Below are 27,735 nucleotides of genomic sequence, written 5' to 3' on the forward strand. Positions count from 1 at the left end.
TTAAGGTGTAGTCCACAATCGGATTATTTATTTTTTTCCATTAGTGTTACAGTATCTGATGACTGTGTCGGAGGATTTCTGTTCAGTTAACTTGGTTTTGCTTTTAATTAAGACATAAAACTGAATGTTTTCAATCAAAAAAAAAAAAAAACAACAACAAAAACTGATTGCATATGCGTTCACCCAGAGCACCCAAAACAATTAAACCCAAATCAATATTTTAAAAAGAAAAAAAAGAAATACATAAAAAAAAACATTAAAATTAAACAAATATTCTCTTGTGTGTATATATATAAGTTTAAATGTGCTTTTATTTTTTTTTTCCTCCACTTTGTCTAAACAGCTAATTCTGGTCTGTGCCTCCTTACACAGGTTTTCTAACACTAACCCTTGCTCTGCTCTATTCTTCTCTTTTAAAGTCAGTCCACTCCTGAAGGCAACGTTTTAATTTGAGAACATGAGGCTTCCTCTGTTTCTGTTGGCGTGGAAAAAAATAAACAAATAAAAGATTGTAAAAAAAAAAAAAAAAAAAAAAAGGAAAAACACACATTATACCCCCGTAGTGCTTCTTTTTAATCACCCACTCAGTTAAGTATCTACATCTCAATCGGCACTAAGAATATGCATTTTTCTACAGAACAAGCACTGTACTAAAGAAACGTGGGCAAAAAAACTTTAAAAAAAAAACAAACAAAAAACGACAATACTGCGTCGTCTCCCGAGTATCGTTCCTTTGTCGTTAAAGCCAGACGGGCCGTGGGGCTCAAATATACAGAACTCAAGAGTTTTATTTCTTAAAAAAAAAAAAAAAAAAAAAAATTCCAGTAACAAGAATCAGCTCTTACATACAGAAAACTGCTGAGTTCCATATAAACAGTACGACCCGACACGCCCGTCCCGAAACGAGCGAGGCACTCCAGTTAGCCCACCGTAAAAAAAGACAGACTTGTATGTACACATTCATAAGATTATTAGATCTGCGGATAACGAAGGAAATGAGTCCCGCGATATCTCCCAAGAACTAACCGAGATGAGAGGATTACATTTATCAGAAGTTTAGAAACAGACTGAATCTGTCGATTTCCAACGACAGAGGAGAATCTTTTTTTTTTTTTTTTTAAATCTGTCAAATAGAAATATGTAAATTCGTGGATCACAGTCCGATGCAGAAAAAACTAGAGCGGTTTTTAGGTGTGTCTGCTGTGGAATAATAATAAGAAGAAGAAGAAGAAGAAGAAGAAAAAAGAAAAAAATAATCTGAAAGTTGCGTTCAGTGTTGGCGGCGGTAGCGGTGTCATTTGGCACAAGTACGGCACGTGTACGTTGACTAACGGTGCGAAGAGCAAAAAGCGAGTAGAGGAACGGCCGCTACCGGAAACAGAAGCTTTTACACATAATAAACGTTGGTTCTCAGCGGGAGGAAAATTACGTTTTTGTTTTTTTTGTAGTGTTTATCCATCAGAAAGAGAAAGAGAAGAAGAAAAAAAAAAAAAAACACACACATTCCCCACGTGTAAAATTTCACTTCAAGTGTCCTGCTTTGATCCCAACCATTTTCTTTTGATTAGAAGAATTAAGTCTAAACGCCGACGTCCGGGAAGTAGAAAAAGTTCTCAGGTGAAGCCGCGGTCGTAGAGATCGTTAAGTGTCGTCCAGGTTTAAGTCGCAGTGGTTTTGTTTTTTGTTTTTTGTTTTTTTTGGGGGGGGGGGGTACAAACGGGGACTCTCAGAGCGCCCCCAGTGGTCATATAGCGTCACGTCCGGCCGTCCACAGGGAGAATAGATCCACGTCGGTTTACCACGTGGGGTTCGGAGGAATGTAACAAGAGAGAGAAGAGGAGGAGGAGGAGGAGGAGGAGGAAGAGAGAGACGAGTGAGGAGGGACAGAAGAGTGAGAAGAACAGGGTGGTGTTGTTGTTGTTGTTTTTAAAGTCCCATCGGTAGCGTAGTGGTCCCCCATTGTTCAGTTCAGCAAGGGCAGTAAGTGGGAGGAGGCTGTCGTCTCGTGATGCACACGATCAGTTTTTCTGCAAGAGAAAGAAAGAGGCGCACGAGTGGGAATCAATCGCGTGGAGAGCTGCTGACGCGAGACGCCTGGGAGGGGGGAAAAAAATAGAAATAAACTAAATCACACGTTTATGATGCAGATTGACAGAAGACAACAACAAAAAAAACACAGAAAACCCAGCAGTGACTGAAGGCAACACATCGTGCGTTCAAGCAGCCGAGAGGTGCGAAAGTTTCCATTTGGGAACGTCCGACTTCTAATTAGGACGATTCACAAAGAGGCGACGTGAACGGCCGAGAAAAAATAAATAAAAAAACGTGATCCGTTTCTGTCAGAAAACAAAAAAGTGTCAAAACGGTGAGTTTTTCATGGTGTGATAACCGTCCAAAAATATCACGGTATTTAATTATTATTATTATTATTACCTCTATTAATATCATCATCATCATTAATATTGTTCATGTGCACATTTCAACTCTGTTGTCAGCACCCCGAGCTGGAAAAGATGGCGTTCAACAGTTTCCAAGTTTCAACATTTTATCGCATTTTTATTGACGTTTAAAACAATCACACGTTTCGTATTTGTTCGGTATTAAAGTTAAAAACGGGACAAATGCTTCAATGTGCGCGGAGGGATTCTTGAAAGATGTTTGACGAGTTTCCTCGTTCTCCTTTCCCACGTTTGTTTTGTACGATAACCATCAATTTTAATACAGCGGAGTACCGCTGCGACCCTAAAACCACCACCGAGGTATTGGAGCTCAGGAAGTTGATATTATTTGTACACAACATTTCTACCCGGTTTGATGCACGAGGGGAGGCTGACGGTTTGGAGAGTTTCTAAACTAAAGTAGCCTTTCAATTCTTCCTTTTACTAAAAACGCTGCCGCGTTAAGTGACGTCAAACCTACTGATCCCTGAGCTCTCAAAAAACCTCGAACGCCCGTGAAACCGAGAATATCCCGCTCGGAAAGTTCGAGGTGTTTTCTCCCAATGCGAGGTCTGAATTTCCCCATTTTCCCTTGTTGCTCGTGAACGCACCGTAAGTTGCCACATGTTGGGACAAAAAAAAAGTACACAAACTGTGCAGAGATTAAAAAATACAAAAAAAATAATCATGTCAAGAGAACAAAAATCACTGACACTTCTCACCAGCAGGGGGAGCAAAACAACAGTCCAAAGTATAACACAATACAATACAATACAATACAATACAATACAATACAAACACACACAAGGTCAGTTCTTAATATTAGGGCCATGCGGTGAGTCGAGAGAAGCAGCCGCTGGGACACACATACCATGCGCTGACATGCAGTGTGACAGTGGGTGTGGCCTAACCATCATAAGAATCCATTAGAGGCAAGGAGGCCTGCCTCTCCCCATACATCCCTCCCTGAGAGAGAGAGAGAAGGAGACAAAAATAAAGAGAGGAGGAAAGAGTGTGGAAGGAGTGACGGAGGCCGCGGGAAGGAAGAGGTAAATACAGAAGAAAGAAAAAAAGAAAAAAAAAAAGGAGGTGTGAGCATCCAAAGAGAAACAAGAGGCAGCAGGAAAAAGATGGAGACGTCAGGTGAGAAAACAAAGAAGGGTTACAAAAATGTTAGTTTGATGTCAGGGTGGGAGAAAAAAGGGACATCGGTGAAAAAAAAGATTACACATCGACCGCTGTGCTTTAACAGGACATGCATCGACATGCTGCCTGTGTGTGGGTGGGTGTGAGAACATGTCCATTCACACCATTAACGCTCCGGGAGATCACAAACTGTGTAATGTGTTGCACACGATTAATCATTTTCAAATTTACATCTTTTTTTTTTTTTTTTTTTTTTTTAATCCAGATATCCGATCGAGTCTCTCGACGTCTCATGAGTGAAGTGGAATTACTTCATAGAGGCGATGCGGCAGCTTTTAATGCTGTTCGACAGTCCTAAACCCCAAAAATATTTAATGAACAATGTCAAGATGAGAATAAAACTTTTGAATTATTTATTTTTAAAGCTGGATTCACTAAATAGTTGTGCTTGAAAAACTAGTTCAATTCATTTTTGCTTTCAGTTATCTTGGGGTTAGGAGATTATGTTCGTAGTTAAAATTCTCATTACGGTGCAATCATGCAGGGCTGTGTGTGTGTGTGTGTGTGTGTGTGTGTGTGTGTGTTCACCTGTACTGCATCTCTGCCTGCAGGTTCGAGTGTGTTATCCAGAGTGTTCCTCCTCCCTCTCTGGTCCAGTGTGGAGTAGGCGTCTGAGGAGGAGGAGGAGGAGGAGGAGCAACACACGTTAAAAGCAAAGGTATGTGTGAGAAAACACCGCCTGTGACGGTTGAAACTGATGAATGAGGCCACATTTATCCACCCAGTGTGATAACAGTCATGCAGGTAGGGGTGTGTGTGTGTGTGTGTGTGTGTGTGTGTGTGTGTGTGTGTGTGTGTGTGTGTGTGTGTGTGTGTGTGTGTGTGTGTGTGTGTGTGTGTGTGTGTGTGTGTTTTCACACTTGCCTGGTCCCATGTCGTTCATTGGAATCATTTCCCGGTCGCCTTTGCCACCTGCGCATCAAAGAAACATGTATTAACGTCACAGTTTCTCTGTAGTGTGACAGGTTTCTGTTTCTCACAGAGGCAGTAGGGCTGTGTGTGTGTGTGTGTGTGTCTGTGTGTGTGTGTGTGTGTGTGTGTGTGTGTGTGTGTGTGTGTGTGTGTGTGTGTGTGTGTGTGTGTGTGCGTGTGTGCAAGCAGATAAGCGATAACCTCTGGGTTGAGATATTTGCCAGATTGTGTTTATCAAGTGATCAGTTCGCCTGATTGGAGGCGCTTTCTGCATTTAGAGGGTGTCGGTGTGAGCGTGGTCACGGAGACGGTAGCTACTTCACTGAGATACTGTTGGCTTACTTTTGCAACTTTTTTTGGATCTAAAAAGCATATTGCAAAACTCTCGCTCTCAGAGCTGCTCACCCGCCATCGGGAGCAACTCGGGATTCAGCGAGTTGCCCCGAGGACACGTTGGCATGTCGACTGGAGGAGGCGGAGGATTAAACGATTAGCGGACGAGCCGCTCTACTGTCTGAGCCTCGGCCACCCCGGATCCTACTCGTTTATTTAATTGGTGATTCAAATCTCACCCTTAACGGCAAAGTCTTCGTCATTTGGACGACGCTTTACGTTTCCTTCCGTCGATGTGCTGATGCGGTTTGCGTGGCCAAAAAATAAAAAGTCTGACACGGACCCCTGAAAACATCTCGACTTCTCTCACCGCCTACACAACAGACGTGTCAGATAGAACTAAAGAGAGTCTGCAGATGAGAGTCGAGCGCTCATAACAAACCCCCGACTCAAACATCACAGGAAGCTCTCGCCCACAGCGCAGCATATGGCAAAGAATCAGGGAAAGAAAAAACAGACGGAGATAACAGGCTGCTGTTGCAACTCGGATCTCCAAAGACACGGGCCCCTGACGTACATGAATATTTAATAGTTTGTTTGTTGGGGTTTGGAAACTTTGAAATCGATCCAAATAAGTGGTAAACCCTTCCTATTTCTCTTATTATTATTATTATTATCACATCGTATATTTATCTTATGAACTGCAACAGAGGAATCATCACGAGTGCTGATTCGTTTCACGTCTGCAGGCTGTGCAGGATGCGTCTTCAGATCAATCAGAATAAAAAGCCAGACACGGTATTCGAAGTATTTTTAGTGCCATTTGCGAGGTAAACAACAACAGAGACCCATCTTGGCCTTTAAAAGAGCAGAAACACGAGTGTCCTCGTTGCTCCCTGACCTTTGTCTATGAGCGGCAGAGTGCTGTCCTCGTATCCTCCGTTGGCCCTGTTGTTGTTGCTGGGCGGGTTTAAGTTGACCATGAAGTCGGTCTTCTTCCAGCCGTCCTTCTCCAGCGTGCGCCGCAGCTCCTTGTAGCCCCACACGGTCTGCAGCATCAGGCCGGCTCCACGCACCTCCCGCTCCGAGCGATTCCTGGTCGGAAGCAAAACGAGAGAGGCGGGCGAGAGGAGGAGAAGATTAGAGAAAGGAGGGAAAATGCAAAACGCCGCGATTTTCAACGAAGCTGCGAACTTAAACCCGTCCAGCCGTACCCGTCTTTGTTAATGAGCACCAGTCTCTCGATGCCTTGCGAGGCCCTCAGGGTCTTGGCTGCTTCCAAACTGGAGCCGAGCACCTCGTGGAGCGTGCTGAGCACAGACACCACCGTCTCCTCCGACAGCGCTCGCACCGGCTGACTCTGACCGCCGCCGGGCAGGTTGGCCACCAGGTGAGGCACCGCATGTTTACCTGAAGAAACGCAGAGCGACGTTTACAACGCGCCGGTACAGCCACCGGCGCGGTGAATCCGTCGCGGTTAAAAGGAGGCCTCACCGAGCAGATCTCTGTTGCGTGCGTCGATGGCCAGGTTGCGTAGAGCTCCGGACATGGCTCGGACCACCCGGTCGTTGCCGTGGGCGAGCAGCTCCGTCATCATGGGCAGACCCTTCTCCTGGCGCAGCAGGGCGCGGATGTATCGGCCATACTGAACGGACACACGGGGTTTTTATTCATTCGGGGATCAACTATGTGAGTTTTGAGACACACGAAGCAATCAGACTGTCCTAAGAAAATAACACCACTGTGTCTCTTCCACTGGTCCTTTGTGGCCCCTAAAACTAAGTACAAACAAACCTTTTGCATGACAATAATTACACACGGTCTAGTTGCAATAGGAACTTATTGCTTTTACGCTTTACCAACTAAATCTAGTCTCAAATCGGTCCTAAAAAAAAAGAAGGTGCACAAAACAAACGTATCTAAATGTGCATGAAGTCAGCTACACGGTACATTTCCATTCACAGCATTTTGCAGATAATCCAGACAAATGCAATTTATTGCACTCTATTTATATTGGAGTTAAATAGGAGGTAGATGTCACAGACTCTTACTGAAAGGACACATCAACAAGTATTTAAACTCCCATTTTACCGCATTTTCCCCCCCATGTAAAATCATTCCAGTAATCTTTTCTGAGGCGGTCTTAACCTCTAAGCCCTCAGTGCTTAAAAAGAGTAAACTCAAGACTGAACATGCTTCCTTGGACAAATAATCTGTGGGGATCCGAGTATTTGTTTCCCGCTGTAGTAATGTACGTATTTTCAGGACACAGTCAAAGTACAGGTTAGTTAGGAAAACGTGTGTCTGTGCTAAATGTCCCAGAACAACCTCAGATTTCTGAATGACTCATGTTTTACGAGTTCCGTTTGGTGCTGTGCGTAACAAGTCTGTGACCTCTACTTTACAAGCTGCAGCAAGTGCAAGGAAAGCAGCTTTGCTCGTTTCAGACTGACAGTTGTCATTTCCTCGCCCTACGTGCAATGGAGCAGGATGATAATAAGACACTCGGTTCTTACAGTCCAGCGTCCAGCACACAGGTTCTGAACAGCTCCGGCCGAGGCCTCCAGCACCGTGGGGTTCTTGGACTCCTTTAGCAGAGAGGTGTAGATGCGCACCACCTCCGGCTGGAATAAGAGCTCGTAGCCTTGCAGGAAAAGTGGAGAAGAATATGAGGACAGAGGCAGGAGGGATTGATTGGAGAGGGAGGGGGGGGGGCTTCTTTTCATTACAATGCATCCAGTGAAATAGGCGTTAATTAAGCCCAAACTGACCTTTAGCAGGTGTTGTCCTCTTTGGAATGTCTATAATATCTGCAGCCGCGTCCTCGTCTTTCCTTCCTGGAAGCAAACATCAACATTAAAGTCTCAGAAAAACACCAAAAACAAGCTGCAGGCGCTGCTTCATAAATGCGATCCATGTTTTGGGGTTATTTAGTACATTTGCTCTAGTTTGGTTAGACGTATGCTGTCACGGGCAAACACACAAACACACACACACACACACACAGAGAAAATAAACAAACGGAGATGCATGTTCTCTACTGAATACACTATGACGGCGTGAGGACGGCGTGCACGTTTAGTACAAACACAGCCCATCACCTGGTTAAGCTCAGCGACTCCACTACGCCTCTGACTAAGACAACACAAACAATGCGGCGGAAGCGAAGTGCAGTCACACGAGGAGGTAAAGAGAGAGCTTACCTTTGGAAAACCACTCATCTGTAGCACCAGCCGAGCAGGATGGAGGAAGAAGGGATGAAGAGGGAAAGAGTGGCGGAACAGGAGGAAGAGAAGAGCATTTAAGTAAAAAAAAAAAAAAAAAAAAAAAAAAAGGAAAGCAGCCATGACTGAGCCCCCCCCCCCCCCATCACATCTGCTCACATCCCAAACGGCACCGCTGCCACCACACAGAAAGTCAGCGACGTGACATGCCAGTTATACGAAAGGCCACACGAAGCAGATGGAAGGACAGAGCAGCTCATGTAGATTCATATTCACACCGATTCTGTTTGGCAAAATTAATGCTATAGTGACATATTTCAGATTGAAACACCCAAAAAAAAATTTACTTTTGCATTTAGATTGATATCTCTGACGACATTTGTTGCGTTCCCTTTCAGATAAGCATCACATGCTTTGATGCACTGCTCTGACTGTTATGTAAAGTCTAGTCACGCACGATGTAAAATTACAGCACATCTGTTGTCAGCAATTCATTGATTCAGACAAAACAAAGTGCCAAACATTCTTTTATTCAGCGTTTCCAATTTGGGGACGCACCTTTTTCTCCGTTTTATATGATTATAAACTGAATATAATTGTGTTTCGGGGATTGTTTGTCAGGCAAAATAAAACAAAAGGCTCCTCCCTTAAGCTCTGCAAGTCTAAGATGGGGTTTCTGCACTATTTTTCGCATTTCATAATTGCTTTTAAAAATAATTATCTTTTTTTTTTAATATGTAAATTGTTAGCGCAGGCAGTAAAGGCCTTTATGCTATTTATTACATTAGTTCTGTTACCTTGTTATGTTCAAGTAAAAAGAACATAAAACCGAAGAAAACTACAACGGATGATTATTTGACATTTTTTTGTCACTGCATATTGATTTTATAATGTCGACAACGCCACAAAACAGGAGATGGCAGTGTGCAGTTGAGAAAAATAACAAATCAATACTCTCAATGAAACACAAACAGAGCAGCTGGAGAGAGGACCAGCTTCCCCTGGGGGGGGGAGGGGGGGAATTTTTAACATTCCTGTGTTGGCGAGTAGGATGTTTGTGTAAGTGTGTGTGTGTGTGTACAAATCTTTCTATACTTGGGTGGACCAAATTTCAACTTTAAAATACTTAAATATTTACGGGGTTAAGACGTGGTTTTAAGGTTCAGATTATAATTAGATTAAGGTTAGCGTGACTGTCCTCACGCCTATACAAACACAACTGTGCATGTGTGTTAGTATCAGTCTAGTCAGACAGTGTGGTTAACAGTGACATCACTCGAAATGCAACCGATACGGACTGAGCAAACACAGTTCCTCTCTGTCTCTCACACAGAGAGGGTCTGGGTACATTTTAAGACACCAGTATCGGCTTCTGAATAATAACTTTATGAAATTTTTTTTTTTTTTAAATCACATTACACATTAGTGTGTGCGTTTTAGAGGGCGAGAGTGTAACCCGGGTTTTTTTTATTTTTTTTTATGTAGCTACAGTTTTGGAAATTTCCCCTAAATGCATCAAATGCAAGTTGTCGGTAGGCATTACCATTTACTGATGTTCCCTGAACGCCTCGCAGGCACAGAGGAGCCTTCAGTTACTGCAATGCAAGCAGCTCAGACACGTGGCCAAAAAATGTGTGAAAAGAGTGAAATAGGTTGTTGTAATGCAAGATTAACCGAATATAAAATCTATTGGTTTTTATCCCGAGTTCATGTATGGACGGGAAACTCTGTGGCTGTCTGACGCTGATGAGATTCACCACTCCGTAAACAAAATCATAAGTCATGCGTTTTCAAAACAAAAAACATGTCGGCGTGGATGAAATCTAAGAACCAAAATATGGTACCAAAATGACAAAGCAGATATAACATGTATTTCGGGGCAACAAACGAATCAATATTCAGCTGTGGACACGGACCTTTGCCCTTGCGGGAGCTGAAGCAGCCGCCCTTCTGGCTAGAGGGGGCAGGGCCCTGGTTGACGGGCACGGCCTCCTGGTAGCGCTCGCAGCCGGGGATTTCGCGGTGCACGTGGTAGGACAAGTTCCTCAGCAGACAGACGCTGTTCTCTATCAACTGCAGAGACGGAGGGGAAACGGTGGGAATTATAAAAGTGCAGGTTTCTCGTTGTAAATTCATCATTTTGAGCTACTCACAGTAATATTACACTCTTGTTTTAGGTGTTCGTTTAAAATCCTTTTATAAACTTCACACTCCTCACCGTTAAAAACATCAAACTTGGTAGACAACACGGAGGAAACAGCGAGTGAACTAAATGCATCGAAGGTTTGAAATGTTCATTCACTAAAGACGTCCGCGTACCTTATTGTCCACGTCTTTACAGTCAATCTGGGACTGGACGATGTACATGAGCGAATCGACCAATCCCGTGCACTCCCTCAGCTTCCTCCTCGCCTCGCTTCGCTCCGAACTCACGTTTCTTTTCAGGGAAGTTGAGAAGAGGAGAAACAAGAAGGTAAAACAAAACGAGGATTAGCGCTTTGGAGAAACGAACGAGGCGGGTTAAGAGGTTAAGGAGGGGGTTGGGTGGTGGTGGTGGTGGTGGTGGTGGGGGGCAGGAAAGAGTCCGTTTTAGCAACTACAAAAGGATTCCAGTGTCATAATGCCTGAACACACCCCATCCCGTCCCAAAAAGAGTTTGAATGAAACTCCTGTTGAATCTACTGGTTTTACAAAGAGAGTACAGTTTGACAAGATCCAGTTACAACTGTGGACTAATTGCTCTCTGACTCAGTCGCTCTCAGACATCTAACAGAAGCGGAAGGAGGAGAAACTGAGACCCAGTTAGTCAATGTAAGAGGAATGCAAAAGACAGAAACATGAGGGAGAAAAAAAAAAAAAAAAAAAAAAACTGCGGTATTCAGTTTTAAAAGGCTTTTGTGCTGGCTTGTTTTTTCCCAGTGACAGTCAACGCCCCTCTCACACAATACGAGGTCGCCTTTCCTTTCCACAGCAGGGGGCACTGATTCACTTCACAAGTTCAGGAAGTCCATCTACGTGCTGCAGTAGGGTGCAACATTTATTTTTAAAAATGCAGACTAAATCAAATCAGGGCTGCAGCAGAAAAAAGCATTTAATCTTCTCTCAAGGAACAGTAAAACAAAAAAGAGGAGGATGGATTAATCAGTGTCGCTAACCTTTGATATAAAGCAGCAACGGAGCAGATGGGCAGGTAAACATGAGAGTTAAGTTCCCTGACATGGTTCCTGAAGCCATAAACTCTGGCTCCCATCTGCTGTTTGCAGCCCTCGACGACGACATAAAACAGCTTTTTATTTTTATTATCCATGAACTGGAAACTTAACAAGTTTCCCATCAAAGTCGAACATGCAGTTATAAAGCCAAGTCGAAGATAAAGGTTAGATTATGTTTACAGTCACAATCAGAGTTTTTTTTCTTCTTCATTAAAATCAGCACAGGCTCTCGAGTTAAAAGCATTTTTCCTGTGGTCCTGTTTCATGTTACATTCAACGTTAAACCTTTTGCCTACATCGAAGCTTTCTGCGTGTTCTCATACTTCACGCATCGTTTAAGACAAATCAGAGATGTATTTTTTTGTTCTCTTGTACACAAGTAAAACGGTTCTCTTCAAATTATGTAGAGAATAAAGATGAAATTGATTTTTTTTTTTTTTTTTAAACGGAGAAACTGGTGCAGTCAATCTGCTTTCAGGAACGTTCATATAAAGTGATGCAATTCACTCGATCTCAATCAGCATTAAAAAATAATTGATATTTCCAGTGGGTGATCTTTGAAAAAAAGCAACATCTGAATGTTTATGCATTTAAGAGTGGCCAGAACAAATCTTAAATCTAAACTAAATAATAATCTGACTCACTTGTAACATGCGACACATTTTTCTTTGTCTTTTTTTTTTTTTTTTTAAGACACTGATGGTCGACGCTTTGCATGATGTTAAATCACATTATCAGGATCTATTAAAAAAAAAAAAGAAGAACATATTTTGAATGACAGCGCAGCTCTTCCAATCCCAGCGTTTTACATCCAGATAATTCCTGTAAATACTGAACTTTTCGAATCTGTGAGTTATTCCCACATAACGTCTCCAAACCCGCAAGAGAACGCTGTAATTAACCGTGTGGTCGACGGGAACGCACAGATAACAGAGCATACTGTTTACACTGAGAGTCAATGCCCCACTGTCCTCTGCTCGCTCACATTCCCTCCTTCACCTCAGTTTCTTCTAAATAAACAATGGACATTTAATCAGAAAATTATTAATTAGAATAAAATGAAATGCTCTCTTTATACAGTAATCACAGAAAAGGCTTCCGACGTGCATATTAAACTAGATTCTTCAACTACAGGCATATTTTTGATGATGGATCATGTTGCTTGCTGACTTTTACTTTTAATGCTGATATTAAAATATACATTAAAAGCAAAAAAAAAATCCTCCATTATTGCGGATTTTGTGGGAGAAAATTTTGGTCTAAACAAAGATTTTAGATATTAAAGTACTACAGAAGATATTTTGGTCATTTCTAAGCAGCAGTTGAACATGTTTTTATTGTCATCTGCTTATAAAAAAAAATATGAATATCATCAAGTTGAAGTGAGATTAAATGTTAAGAAGGACAGAATAGTTCATTCTGATTGAGAAGAACTCGTTAGCTATTTGTCTTCTGCTTCCTTCCTCCCTCCTACATCCCACCGCTCTGTCAATCTGTTGACCTGGCAACCATCCACACGTCCTTTTGCCATCTACGTCGACTACTCCCCGCCTCCACATCATCATTATGTGCTCGCCTCCTTCCTCCCCAGTCACTCTCTCCGTACCTCAGGCAGCCAGCTGTGTTGGTGAGGGCCGTCTCCCACTCGAGATGTCTGGGCTTGCAGTTTTCCTCCCCACCTCCCGCTCCGTTGCTCCCTCGCTCCCAGCCCGAATGGAGCACCATCACCTCGTCGGAGAGGGCGTGCAGCGCGTTATCCACGATCTCCATTTTCACCGAGTCGTGAGACGACAGGTTCCACAGCGTCCCTGGGAAAAGAAAACGCCGATTTTACATTTTGAAAATGTGAAGAAGAAGAAGAAAAAAAAAAAAAGACAAATATAACTAGAAAAATAAAAGGAAAAGAAAATGTTTTGTATAGTGGAAATAATATTGATACACAGCATAAACACGGTAAAAAAAAACAACAGAAAAATAGGAATTATTTCCAAATACTACAAGAAATACATGTGTTTTTAGATATTTTTGTTTTTTGTTTTTTAGTATTTGTGCTTTTGTTTCGTTTATGCTCATGTTTTTGTAAACAGCAGTACAGAACTGGTTTCTGCAATGTCAGGAAACTTGTGGCAAATGAAAAACGTATCATATTTTTAGTATTTATTGTGGTAGCCTGAACTGTCCCTTTGTTTATTAGAAGTTCCGTTTTAAATCCAAAATGGAAACACAGAAAACCCGGAACCGCAAAGGGATTTTTCTCACACCAGTAAAAATATAAATTTCTCTTTATTACGCGTCACTTTATTTTAAGTTCTGTATTTAAGTCTTTGACCAGTCAGGGATCAAACTCTTGGTAGTTTCTGATCTGATCCTTATATATTAATCTGCTTCAGATCAAGTTTGTGCAGCATAAATTACCCTGGTGAGTCTATTCTGAGCCGGCTTAGTGAAACCAGAAAACCCGGGATAAGGCCAACGACAGCTGGCTCACCCACTAATCTCGAATTGTGCTGCAGGTTCTTGGACAATCGTGATTTTTGGGTTAGTCCTTTTGAAGAGTTCGATTAAGCTACATTTAACCAGGAACAAACAACATTTTGAGCCGGGTTCTGTCTGAGGTTTCTTCCTATTCAAATTTTTTTTCTTCCCTTCCCTCTGTTGGAAGTTTCTACCTTAAAAGGGGATTTTTTTTTTTCCTCCTCGCTTACATGTTAATTGTTAAATTGATGTGTTCCTGTGTATAATGCTTTAAAGTTCTGTTGTAAAGACTATACCGTTTTAAATGCTTTGAAATAACCTGTTATTAATTATTTTTACACAAAATAAATAAAACAGAATTGAAATTTGAATTGAATTTTGGATCACAGTTCAGTCCAGAAGCTCAACGCCTGTCAAGTCTTCCAAGTTAAGTCTGTGCGTTTGCCTCTAACCTGTGATGATATCCGTGAGGTCCTGGTCGCGGGTCTTCCTCAGCAGCCGGACCAGAGCGGGAACTCCGTCGCAGTTCTTGATGGCGATCTTATTGTCTGGATCTTTGCCATACGAGATGTTCTTCAGTGCTCCGCAGGCTGCGTAGTGAACCTAGAAACAGGTCAAAGCAACAGCTTTAATGAGCCGGTAGCCGTGAAGGAGTAATCGCACAAAGAGAGCATTGATTCCACGCACACATGGATTTAAGCACAGTTGTACGATTAGAAAACATCGTACTCTCGTAACTGTGTGTAATTGTACTACAACCATCACACGAGTCTTGGCAGCGCTGCTCAAACAAGTAATTACTGTGATTAACTGCAAATTAGCTGACCACATGCTGTCATGTTATAAAGAAACGGCTCCTTAACATCCTTTAATCATTATCACATGTCACTTTTTGTCTTTGATCCACTTTTACATTTTGTTTAAATCCTATTTTGTAGGTCCGCTTTTCTCACACACAGACCGTATGGAGTCTTTAAAACCACTTGAAACTGTTTCGAGGATGCCATCTCATCCATTTCTCCGGTCAGCAAGTCAGCAAGTGACTGACACACACACACACACGCACACACACACACACACACACACACACACACACACACACACACACACACACACACACACACACACACACACACACACACACACACACACACACAGGTTTCCAACTTTTTCACTGGCTGCGGAGCATGAAATGTGAAATTGAGATGCCTCTTTGCCTCGTGAGTGGAATGCACTATGTGGTTTGTCTGGTAATGCCCGTACAAACATCAGCAAAAAAAAAAACTTTGCCACAGCTGTGGCCTAAATGAAAGGGAACCGATGTTTTGACCGAAACCAAATTTAGCACAAATGTTGACCTCCAGGATTTTGACCAAGAGAAGTCGAACACGTAATGCTTATTTTTTCATTTCTTATTCATTCGGAGTTAGCGTTCAAATCTCAGGTTCGCCTTGTCCTCACAGTTTGTCTGCTGGGTTACGTAAGGAATACACTACATCCCCTTAAGCCTCACATTTTACCCCACCAAGCCCAATCATACCAAACTTTGAGAACAGTAAAGAGCGAACAGAAAAGACATGAAGAGGAGAAAACAACAAACTGACTTCTCTGCCCGGGTTGTCGAGCATAGAAACCAGCGCTGGGATGCCTTTCAGACGACGCACATCGGACTTCACCTGTAAATCAAAAGGATGGATATTAGCCGTGACGTGCCCGTGGGTCGGGTCAGGGATATCGGATTTCACCATTACACTGGACAAAAATGTTTATTTTTCCACTAAGTATCAATGTACTGCTATAGAAGCACTTAGCATGCTTATTGTGTGTTCGTAAGAGTACGATAACTTGAGTGTACTGAGGGATCTTTGTGATTTGGAACACGTAAATCTTACACCAATAATAGGGAAACTTTCTTTCTGTCCAGTTTTTTTTTTTTTTTATCTGCTATTATACATATCCAAAACCCTTCTTAAAAACATAGACGACTAATAATCAACTATGAATTGAAGTCAACTACACTGTAAGTTGCGGTTAATAATAGCTTTAACCGAATGAGTAAAGAAACAATCTCGAACCCGATCGTTCTTGTAAGTGAGATGCTGCAGGTACGCGGCTGCGTTGCTCTTGACGGGGTCCAGCCTGTAGTTGAGCATGACGATGACCTCCGGCAGCTCTGGCTGCCGCCAGCCGCCGGTGCCAGGCCCTTTCCTCAGAGTGCTGTCCAACGAAGCCATGCTCCCCCTCTCGCCCTGGGCCAACGGAGCTCCACCTCCCCAATAGTACACGTCTCCCGGACCGCTCATGTCTCCGTCCAAGGTTCCCTCGTAACTCCTGAGGAGGGGAAGAGTAAGGACATTAGTGAGTAAGTGACAACACACAGACGGACACAGATTACGTTTACAGTTGTAAACATAGTGTTAAGTGTAGCAAATTACACTCAAAAGTGACTCAAGCACTGCAGACAGTTCATACATGCAGAACACGGATGTTCTCGACATGACTCATCCTGAAAAACACAGACGAGTCGCAACACAATCGCACCACTCACCCGGTCCTGCGAGGGAGGCCGTGGGTGAAAGCATGGTGGTTGCGGGGCACGGTGCTGTAGTGTAATGGGTGTCCCATGCCGTAGTCGGGCTCATCGTAGCCCATGCTGCGCTGATCGTCCTCCAGGCCGTACGGCTCGGGCACAAACCTCTGGATGGAGGACAGCTCCATGGCGCTTCCCATACGCCCAACCTACGTAACAGGTAGCGATCATGAGCCAAAAGCAAAGAAATCGTTAAAAAAAAAAAAAAAAGTAGCAGGTGGATCTTAAAGTGCCAACAGGCCATGATCGGATCCTGCCAAAAAGAAAAGGCTTCGGAGGAAGTGCTGCGATGATTGTTGAACACACCTGTGGCTGAGCAGCATAGTGGTCCAGCTGGTTCCTGCTGGGGGCTCTGTAGCTTGGATCCAAGGTTCTGTACCCATCTGGATGCACCGGTCTGGAGAGAAGAGGGCAGTGAGGAAAATCAAATGTAAAATAATATCTTCATGCCTTAAAGCCCCGATACATTTCAGCAGACGTTACCTGTAACGATCATCCATGCGAGCGCCCCTGGTGAGGCTTGCGTAGGTCTCAGACGGAGGTCCAGTTCGGTAGTCGTCGTAGCCCCCTGGAGGTGCGTAGTGGTAGTTGCGGGGAACAGTGTGAGTGGGGTAGTCCATGGGAACACCGACTGCAGGGCCCTGCCTGTAGACCATGGGTGTGGTGTAGCCCGGCATGCCTGTCACTGAACCGCCACCGTCCATGGAGAGTGTGTCCGACACGGAGGGGATGACGGTGCGAGTGGTTGTGGTCTTTACCAATTTCTTGACCTCAAAAGGGGAAAAAAAACAAAAAAAAAAAAAAAAGGACGAGACAAAACGTCAATACTGAATATTAACAAGCATGAAAATGTGTTTTTACGGACATATAATCCAAAAGGGAAGCCTTAATAAAAGCGAAAATTATGGATAACACAGCCATTTTTTTTCTCAGCATGCTTGTTCCTGTTCTTCCAAACAAGAGCTGTAAACTCGTTACCGTGGTTTCTGTGCGCCGCGTGGTCCCATCATCACCGGTCTCCACGGAGACAACAGGTGGCAACTCCTGGGGATCCTCCTCCACCGTGAACGTCTCCTGCATCAACTGACCAGGCTCCATCCTGAACTACGCGCATATAAATAGACAGATTTCAGATTAAAGCACAAATCGTAGGTCTCTGTACCTCCTGGAGGAAAAAATTATATATATAAATTATTATTTTTTTTAAATCAAACAGATGAAAAGATGCCTACGTGATGTGTCCCGTTGATGTAACCCTCGTTCAGCGTCAGCCTCTCTATGTCCGCATCACAAGGAATGCGGCCGTTCTGCAAACAGAAAGAAATATACACGAGATTCAACACATAAATACGTATTCATGAACAAAAACACAAAAATCACATCACTGACAGAGCAGCTGAACTTTTCCAGCCATCCAGAGCTGCTCATCTACAATTCTGACCCGTGTGTATTAAATTTTAATCGCACCCTCCTTCACCTTGTGAAACTCAGGCACGTTGCATTGCTGCTAAAAAAGAATTTAAATTTTGCACTACGTTTTTCATACGTCTTACCACTGATGCAACTACCTCCTGCCTGACCAGAAACACAACAAGCCTGCCGTTTTTAAATGTCAAACTAAAGTCAGCGATGGCTGGGCTCTTAAGATTTGTGATTTACTTGGGTGTTTTAGGCCCAAATAAAAAATAAAAAAACCTGATCTCCGAAGATATGTATAAATGTATAAACCCAATACATTTATGACTGAACTGTGATGGTGGAATGAAACAGAGGATGACAATTAGTCAGTAATGAAAGGAACAAATGACCCACAGACACAAAGAGACACAAGACAGTGACAAGAATTCTTCCTTTGTATGTCGACACCATCGGCACCGATGGGTGTGGTGCACTTCCCACTCCGGCCACAGAGGGAGCTCTATCTCCTGCAGTGTAATCTCCGACTACTACGGGGATTAGAAAGGGCAACAGCCTGGAGGCAATTGCTCAACACTGATTTAGAAATGCAGTTGTCTCGTATTGATTCGAAAACTTAAAAAAAAAAAAAAAGTTTAAAAAAAATGAAATAACCTGCTGAAAGGTGGAAATAGTACTAGTACTCTGCCCAGATCACATAAATCAAACAGATTAAGCAAGTGAACACAGTCTTTAGTTGAGATTAGGGATCAGGCAGAGAGGATAGTAGAAACTGCCGGGCAGATCAAAGCTTGTGGGAACTTGTCAGTAAAGACTGAGGTCGTGTTGCATTGCCTTTGGGAGAGTGGCGAAGAGAGGCATGCCAAAGCCTTTCGGCTATGTAAACACACACGCGCGCGCATACACACACACACACACACACACACACACACACACACACACACACACACACACACACACACACACACACACACACACACACACACACACACACACAAGATAAGAAGCAGCACAGGCTACATTTCTGTCCTACCCTCACTGCGACACACTGTGTTTTCTGCTCTTTATCTCAGCCACAAGAGTCAACGGAGACGTGTCCTGTTGAAGGCATGCCGACGTGCAAGAGCGACAAATGACAGAAGGAAACCGTGAGTGAATGGTCGAGGACTAATTGTTTGTTAGTGTATTGGAAAAGGTTTCCACGGAGCCAAAAGTGTGTGGCAGTTTACACAGGCGGACAAATGGCCACGCAGGTCAACAATCAAGCGAAAGCGTGAGCGAGCGTGGGCCTGTGACGTGACTCATGGCATAAAGTCACTCCGAGTCGTCTCCGAAGCAGGTAGCTGATAAAGAGGGCGTGTGAGCCAACAGTCTCACACACTTAAGCTTGAGAAACAGACTCAAGAGTTGTACCAAGAATTCACAGCTGATGAAACAGGTCTGACTGGACCCGTGCCCGAGTTAACGGACCTCACTCCCGTTCGGAAGAAAAAAAAAATCCACGGAGGGACATCCTCCTCCGTCCCAGAAATAAATCCAGTATATCGTAAATAAACCAGCTGGATAACACGCTGTTGTTACAAACTCTTTGCTGAGAGAAATTACAACAAACCGAACATCAAGCAAGACACCGATCTGCATGCAAAGTTTGCAAAACACCCACGAACAAGTCAGGACAAACATGATGGGTTGTTGATGATGATGATAATGGGAATGCTTTTATTTTGAAGGAGATGCGGACGGTTACTGAGTGAAAGCCGAGCAGGAAAGGTGGAGGACGGGAAAGAAAAAAAAACAACCCGTGATCAAAAGCTGCGAAGGCAACCAGAGGGTGTAAATTACCTCCTCAGGAAGCCTTCACTGGAAAAGGGTTGTTTTTTTCAGTCACTTTATTTGACTCAACTTTCCAGTACATAGCGTTGAGACCAGCCGGATTAAAAACCCAGAGGAGATGTGTTTTACTCCTGCTGTAGGTCCAGGTACTGACAGCTCTTCAGACAGTCCACACAGATGAGGTGGGTGGGGAGAGGGGGGTGACAATGGAGGTGACACGCTCAGATCAAGGGAGAATCCGAGAGGCATTTTCTTAGATGGAAAATGCACATGAGGGTAGCTGGTGGTGGTGGTGGTGGTGGTGGTGGTGCTGGTGGGGGTCTGTTTGGTGTTACCTGCATGTTGGGGAGGGGGCGGGGCAAGGTGCCGGCACACGACCTCCGCTCCTCCTCCAGAGCTCGGCTCAGCATCTCAAACTGCCTCTCCTGCTCCCGCACCGAGGCCAGCAGGGAGGCCGTGCTCGCACACTGCTCCATTCACACGCTGAGAGCAGAGAACAGGACGGGACAGGACGGGACAGGACAGAGGTCAACACCGAGAGAGCAAGAAGAGATTCAAACCAACACCGGGATTTCATCAAAAGAACAGACAGACAGAATCACCCCAAGTTAAAATACAGAGATGTGAAGAAGGGCCACCGCTGCAGCGCACGTCTGGAATTGTGCTGACGAAGTCGAGGCAAAGCGAAGGAAGAATAAACGAGGGAGGAGAGAGAAGAACTACAGAGATAAAGATGTCGGTGCAGCCGGAGCACGAGTGAGAAAAACTGCGAGGACAAACAAGCAGAGCTGCTGCTTCCAAATTCAGCTAAAAAAAAAAAATTAAATAAAAACCTGTTTAAATTCGTTGTGGGACACAGATCGGCGGAATCACGTCGCTGTCACTTTTTTTTTTCTTTTCTTTTCTTTCTCTCTTTTAAATGTGTTTCCTCACAACACCGCGAGGCAGGGTTAAAAATAGAGAGTGAGAATATACATGACGGGAGACGATCTCAGCACATCTTTCAGCTGCAGCGTTGCGGAGCTTGTTAGCACTTCTTCGCGGGGGGGGGGGGGGGAGCAGAGGAGACGAGTGATCATGAGACGGGTGGTGGGGGGGGTCACCGGGAAAGTTAGATGTAATTTAAACAGCCGGAGGTGTTTTTGGGACGTGCGAGGGGTGTGCTCGCCACAGCGGGGAGTGATTGTGTGTCAGCTTTGAGTTTAACACTGAATAATACTTAAAACACCCGATTAAAGTTCATCTGTAAGTATTTTTCTACTGTGACGACGCATACTGTCGTCTTTGTTATGTCAAAGTTAAAATTCTTTTAATGATTGAGATGATTCAATGAATGAGTGATACGACAGAATCAGCTGATAGACCACTACAAGCAACCAAAGCGAACGTACAATATTTTATTTTACTGCACACTAGCTCTGTTTATAGTTTCAACATGTCTTAAACCTTGTTTTAACATTATTGTTGTTGCCTTACTTTCTCATTGTTGGGGATTTTTGTTTGTTTCATTTGTCTTAATTTTATGTTTAAAAAAAAAAAAGAAAAAGATGATGATTATATTGTCTTATAAGCACCTTATAACCATCGGCCCTTAATGAGGTCACTGGACGAACGTCTCCGATTAAAACAGACTCGGCTCAAAAACTTTGGAACATCAACTTCAGCACAAATATTAAAATCCTGATGAAAAACATATTTAGTTTCTCTGGCATTTCCAAATTAGACCCTATTTAATTTGAATGTTTTTATGTATACCTCCATGTGCTTTTAATGTATTACTTTCCGTTTTATTGCTTTTTATTTCGTCTTTAATGGATTCCATGTTTCCCGTCTGATATTGTTCAGCCCTTTAGGCAATTGTTTTGGTATTTAAAATGTTGTAACAATATAATTGACTTTATTATTATTAATCACAGGAATATGTTTAGAAAGACACGTCCGACACGTACATTTTAAAATTTGTAGTTGCTTTCAGTCTTATAGCGCCTCTTTGATTAAAACTTGAGAGCATAACTTTAAAAGGCAAACTTTTCCTCCATCTTGTTACCAATCAGACTGTGAGGATCTTGGACAGTGACACATTAACTTTGTTCATTTTTGGACTTTGCTTATCAATGCATTTTTTTTTTATTTGGCAGAAGCCGTCTCCTCCGACTGTACTTTTAAATTTCCTAACATATGAGTTTAATAATTATTCGGGTATAAATGGTTGAGAAACCGCACCAGAAATTGAAAATCTGGTTCGTGTATTTCTAAATAACCAGCTGAATTAAATAACGGTTAATTATGGGAGCAACAAATCTCAACAAATGCCAACAATTCAATGTGCAGCTGTAGAGGAAAGTGCTTGCAGAGAATTAGGAGACGCAAGTGAAAAGGAAAGAAGTTTAGAGGAATTTCAACCAAAGCACATGCCACAGATGACCCGAACCTTAATTAGATGCGAACAAACGACAAAGTCCTTTCTCTCGGACTTTCACCCTCGGCTGGGGAGGGAGGAATGAGGAATCTGGAAAGATTACTCTGGCAGTGTCAGTCTAATAACGGGATGACATGAAACGCGGCTCAACTCCAAAGCAGGGTGAAAACCATTTTCTACTTCAAAGTTCACTGACTCATGTAAGTCAAATCTGCTCTCTCTAAACACAAAACACACAATCAAACACACACACACACACACACACACACACACACACACACACACAGACTGCCTGAGCGAACAAAGACTCCTGTATGAAGTCTTTGCGCACACATACACCAGCATGAGTGAGTGTGTGTGCGTGTGTGTTCACACCTGTGTGAGGGCGAGCGATTGCGTATGTGGGTCAGAGACTAAAATAAAGGTAGCCAGTGTGCATGCCTGAGCCAGCTTGTATCATTAAACACTCAAACAGAAACTGTGGCTACTTTTGGTTCAGTTGATGTAGCACGATTTCTTCTTTCCATATTTGTGTGTGTGTGTGTGGGAGGGGGGGGGGGCAGCTCAGCTCATGTGCTCTTCTATCCACAAATCTGTGTTTTTGTTCCTCCCCCCCCCCACACACACACACACACACACACACTCCCGGCATTGTCATACATTCCACAGTGAGATTTGGCGTGTCATATCCTGTCTCAGCTGTTGGGAGGCAGTCCTAATAAGGGAGCCCTTCACTCTTTCATTGTTCTGCTCTCATCTGCATCTCACACCAAACACTTTACTCCTGGGAAGAAACAAAAAAAAAAAAAAAAAAAGGAAAAGGGAGAGTGGGCGCTGCAACTTTTACCCAACTAGCGTCACTGCTGCTTCATAATGCTCGCAAACTTGAGTGACGGCTTGGAACGATCTCGAGTGGGTATACGTACCACCTCCCCCTCCCCCGGCGTAGAGATGTCTTGTATATAAAGAGTGCGTTAAATCTTCCCTACGTAACAAACGAGACTTTTCCTGAAATCCCAACCAAAAAAAAAAGAAGAAAAGGTGACTGAAAGCGTCAGCGGGCTACAAACAAAATGTTTGTTGTGTCGTGAAGGTTGCCTTAAGCAGCCGTCAAATCTTGCATTAGAGATCGCAGACATCAAGTTTGACGCCGACTTCCTGACACCCCGCAGCAGATAAGTCGCCGTGCGGCGCTCTGACACGTTCTTTTGTGGCTCTGTCAAAAACATCAACGCTGAGCGTAGAAGAAGTCGGTCTCTCGTGCAGTAGACCGTCAGACCCACACCAGGCTTTGCAGCTATGCGAGTTTCTACCGCTGACATTTTTGTGGCAGGGCGCAGCTCCTTGGGAAAGTTTGAAATGGCTTTCGCCACTTAGGGCCCGGGCATTAGTAATTAATCTGTCGTTAAGGCCATTACCGGCGACGCTAAATCGTATCTGCTAATGGGCTCGAAGTGTAATTACACCGCTAAGCCACTTACTACCCTGAGCCTCCGAGTGACACACATGTACACGAGCTGTTTGTGTGTGTGTGTGTGTGTGTGTGTGTGTGTGTGTGTGTGTGTGTGTGTGTGTGTGTGTGTGTGTGTGTGTGTGTGTGTGTGTGTGTGTGTGTGTGTGTGTGTGTGTGTGTGTCTGTCGCCCAGAGCTGCGACTGCGATGTATTCCCTCATTATCATATGCTATCGCTGCTATTTCAGTCATTTGGTCACTGGTGGTTGGTTGCAGGCTGACATGCGTTCTGCTCCGGTCTTTTGCGCGCGCACACACACACACACACACACACACACACACACACACACACACACACACACACACACACACACACACACACACACACACACACACACACACACACACACACAGACAGCTGAGGTGAAGCTATGGTAAAATGCTGTTGTGGCTTGGCTAAGTGCTCTGCCGACTCAGCTTTATTTGAATGGTCACAGAGTTTTGGCCCGAGTGTGTGTTGCATGTTTTGTGTTGGCCATGGCCCATATCCAATTACTACCGCCTTTGCCCATCCTGATTTGAAACCATGAACACCCTCTCTCTCTCCACACACACACACACACACACACACACACACACACACACACACACACACACACACACACACACACACACACACACACACACACACACACACACACACAGCGTGGGTAGCTGCAGAGAGAGCATTCACACTAACGCTCCATTACAGACTTTTCAGGGACCTTTTGCAAGGCCAGCTGTCGAATCGACACGACTTCAGCTTACTATTCCTGGAGAGGAATGAAACGTGCAGCCTCATTTAAAATGGGGGGCATTTCGAATGTAACTCTGGGTAAAAAAAGAAAAGGAAAAAAAAAAAAAAAAAGAAGGGGAAAGTTCAAGTACACGATACACCTAAGTGGAGCTCGGAGATCTGTGGATACAACGAGGCGGGATGTCAGATATCATTTAGGATTTTTCGTCATTGTTGTAGTCGGAAAACCTCTCAGTCAACAGGTGAGGTGAGTGATGGGTGAGTGTCACACCCCAACGTCAAAACCGTCAGCCCCTCAGAGCGGGGAGGGTGGGAGGGGGGGGGGGAGGAGGAGGGGTGGCACAAAATGGTCCAGTCGGGAGCAAGGCCCTGAAGCCTGCAGGCGTAGACCTCAGCTGCTGACTGGGCAAGAAAACTTCAGCATTACAGAGAAAAAGGAGAGCGTGCTGTGGATTTTCCAATTGCCAGATAATCAATATGAAAAAGGAAAGAAGAAAAAAAGAACAGATGGACAAATCTTGGTATTGAACAGCCAAATCCAATTTGACTGACAACATCCTGAGTCCAGTACAACCCTAAATGGTGAATTAAATTAGTCAATACTCATCATAATTACTGAATAACCTGTGTTTTACTTGTGATATTCATCATTTTCTTCAGTCTAATGTAAAATAATATTTCAGAATTGCGAGAGTCCATCGTATTTGTTTCTTTGATTCACCTACTCATCACTTTTGTAAACAACAAAGCACAAGTAAATCCAATTTTGGTTTTCTACGTGAATGACATGAACAACCAGATTAATACCGATTTAAACTGCAGTCCCTAAATCCTCTAAAAGGCCATTCTTTAAATCACGATTAACTAAATTTTGTAAACAAAAATTAATTAGATTTTTGTTTTTTTAAATCACGTAAGGCCACCGAAAGAATAATATTCAATCGTAACCCGTAATGATATTACAAGATTGAATTGAGGGAATATAGACGAGCTCTGTATGCAAATCTCTAATCTGAGCTTCATTAATAAACTCACGTCTGTGGGTAAAGATTGTGAAAGAGTGTGACCACATTTTAACAAGGAAGTCGGTAATACCGCTGAGAGTTTCATAAAAGTGAAAAACCGAACAACTCAACCTTTCCAAGAAATTAACCACCAGCGCAGAGGGAGGGTAGCGCGAGTCACTTTTCTTTTTTTTTATTGCTTCACATCTTCACAAACCCGAGTATATTTTCACACGTCTCGCATCGCGCAGCCGAGTGACGTGCTCGACGTTCAAATAAAAACAGGCCGCAGGTGTGTCGGTTGGAAACGGCGAGAGGAAGAGGTAATAAATGGAGGGAGAGCAAAGTCAGACAGAGGAGGAGGAGCGAAGTATAAGAAAACCCCAGCTTCTGTATGTCAGAGGGACACACCCGTGGTGTGCTCTGAAAGCCCGTCATTACAGAGGCTCACAAATGATAGCCCTGGTTAAAACAACTGGCGGAGCAGCAAGACTTCAGCCCCCACAGACAACATGGCCAGGAACAAATTTTGGGCAGCAAATGTCCAACTTTTTCTGGCCTTGCTTCTTTCTTTTTCTTTTTATATATATATATATCACAGAGGGGACATTTCAGAGCAAACAGCTTGTCCAAACTTGTTCACAATCTCCTCCATCTCCATTTCAGCAGGACAAAGCAAACACGCGCCCGCAGGGTATTTTATAGGAATATGCCAGGCATGTATGTCAATGCCACACCGATCAGCTGACTGCATCAAACCAAAACAAGAATTCAGTCCATTTGAAGCAGACTGTCTTGTGCACTGATTCTGTGAAATGGGATTTGTTTTTGTTTTTTAAAAAAAAAAACATCACAGAAACCACAGAAGCGATCTTACTCCAAGAAAAGATCCACTGAAGTAGATTTAACACCCTTTGAGTAATCCTACCTTTACACTGGGGGGGGGGGGGGGACAACAACTGTAAATTGAGATGGTGTCTCCGCACAAGGGGGCTGAATAATAAAGCAACAAACTGCACTGCCACCTTACCACACCCCATTACGTCCAGACCCACACAACAGGTTCTTAACTTTTATCCCTTGGTTACAAACCACGTTTCAATTCCTCTACCTGGCAGACCACATCCAAAAAAAACAATAATAATAAAAAAAAGAAAAGAAAAAGACAGCTGAAACAATAAACAGCGAGTTTTTAACACACACACACACACAAAAAGGAAGCAAAGTCTCACACACCTTGCATCGTCACCTGAACGCACCACGCAGCTCCACTGTAATAACATAAAACCACGACTGGACTTTGACTCAGTTTTACGGTAAGTGACGCGGCGAGGTGACCGGTCACTTCCGTGTCCTCTCACCTGTCCTCCATACCGCTACCCCCCCCCCCCCCACCCCCTCCTCCTCCTCCTCCTGCGGTGGGGAGGGAGAGAGGGGGGGAAGGAGAGAGAAATTGGCGGAAATGTCTTCTTTAAAATCTTTAAAATGCTGCAAAAAGAAAAAAAAAGAAATCACCATAGACGTGTTAATGTTACAGCTCCAACATAAAACGCACCATCCGCGTATTAAACTGGCGTGTTGGCTGTTTTTTGTTTTCCAAACAAGTTTTTAAACTGCACGTCTACAGTTTTTGCTCAACTTTAAAAAAAAAAAATTAAAAAAAAAAACAAGCTCCGGGTCCCGAGTTTATTTTTTATTATTTTTTTTTCTCGTTGAAGCTAAGCTAAGCTGACTTAGCTGGATGCTACGTGCTAGCTGCGCTTTAGCGCTTAACAACCAAGTTCGCCAAAAAAATTAAAAGTCACTCCCTCTTTTCTTTTTTTGTTTTTCCGGGACTAACAACAAGTCCTCCTTCACAACAACAACAACAACAACAACAAAAAACAAGCAGTCGCAACGAGCGAGAAAGGGGAAATAAAAACGAGAGAAACGAGCCATTACCGATTCTGGAGACTGTTAGGTTTGTTTTTCAAAGTCCATTAAGTGTTTGGATTCAGGCCTAGCCGACTGCTGCTCCTCCTGCTCCTCCTGCTGCTCCTGCTGCTCCTCCTGCTGCCGCCGCCGACACAATCCAGAACCCCGAGGAGGAGGAAGGAAGGAAGGAAGGAGAAGTGGTTGGGATGAGACGACGACGACAACAACAAAAAAACAAAGCACCTCCTTCGGCGCGGTCGAACAAACACCTGAAAAACTGCGCAAATAAACCGTCCACCCTCCGCGGGGCGCGAGCGCTCACAATGAGGAGGAGAGGAGGAGGAGAGGAGGAGGAGGAAGGAGGAGAAGAAGAAGAAGAAGAAGAAGAAAAAAAAAGAAAAACACCCACCGAGGCAATTTTCTATCTCTCCCCCCGGTGCTCCGAGCTTGTTGTTCACTTGTCTGTCCACTTCCTCTCCGCTGGGGGGAGGAGGAGGAGGAGGAGGAAGGA

At 43.7% G+C, this 27,735-nt stretch overlaps 1 protein-coding gene across 9 annotated transcripts; it reads right to left on the minus strand.

The window, feature by feature from the left end:
- Positions 1-27,687, minus strand: ctnnd1 (catenin (cadherin-associated protein), delta 1). Of its 9 annotated transcripts, none has more exons than XM_069717810.1 (24): positions 27,634-27,679; positions 27,252-27,362; positions 19,975-20,122; positions 17,623-17,697; positions 17,369-17,494; positions 16,874-17,160; positions 16,697-16,787; positions 16,349-16,539; positions 15,876-16,131; positions 15,405-15,476; positions 14,253-14,403; positions 12,932-13,133; positions 10,433-10,550; positions 10,030-10,186; positions 8,093-8,110; positions 7,661-7,726; positions 7,406-7,533; positions 6,384-6,534; positions 6,104-6,299; positions 5,791-5,984; positions 4,509-4,556; positions 4,173-4,255; positions 3,350-3,404; positions 1-2,027 (listed from the first exon to the last, which is right to left on the minus strand). In XM_069717810.1, the coding sequence occupies exons 3-24, from the start codon at positions 20,113-20,115 to the stop codon at positions 1,969-1,971; spliced, it is 2,865 nt and encodes a 954-aa protein (XP_069573911.1). In that variant the 5' UTR covers positions 20,116-20,122; positions 27,252-27,362; positions 27,634-27,679; the 3' UTR covers positions 1-1,968. The 9 variants fall into 9 exon arrangements, with proteins under 9 accessions (XP_069573911.1, XP_069573910.1, XP_069573912.1 ...); XM_069717809.1 differs by lacking the exon at positions 27,634-27,679 and adding an exon at positions 27,494-27,610; XM_069717811.1 differs by lacking the exon at positions 27,252-27,362 and having other exon boundaries at positions 27,634-27,672.
- Positions 27,688-27,735: the final 48 nt, after the last annotated feature.

The sequence above is a fragment of the Brachyistius frenatus genome, unplaced genomic scaffold (genome assembly GCF_029030835.1).
Source record: "Brachyistius frenatus isolate BFR_SWC_R1_liver_20210118 unplaced genomic scaffold, ASM2903083v1 Contig_180, whole genome shotgun sequence".
Lineage (NCBI taxonomy): Eukaryota > Metazoa > Chordata > Actinopteri > Embiotocidae > Brachyistius > Brachyistius frenatus.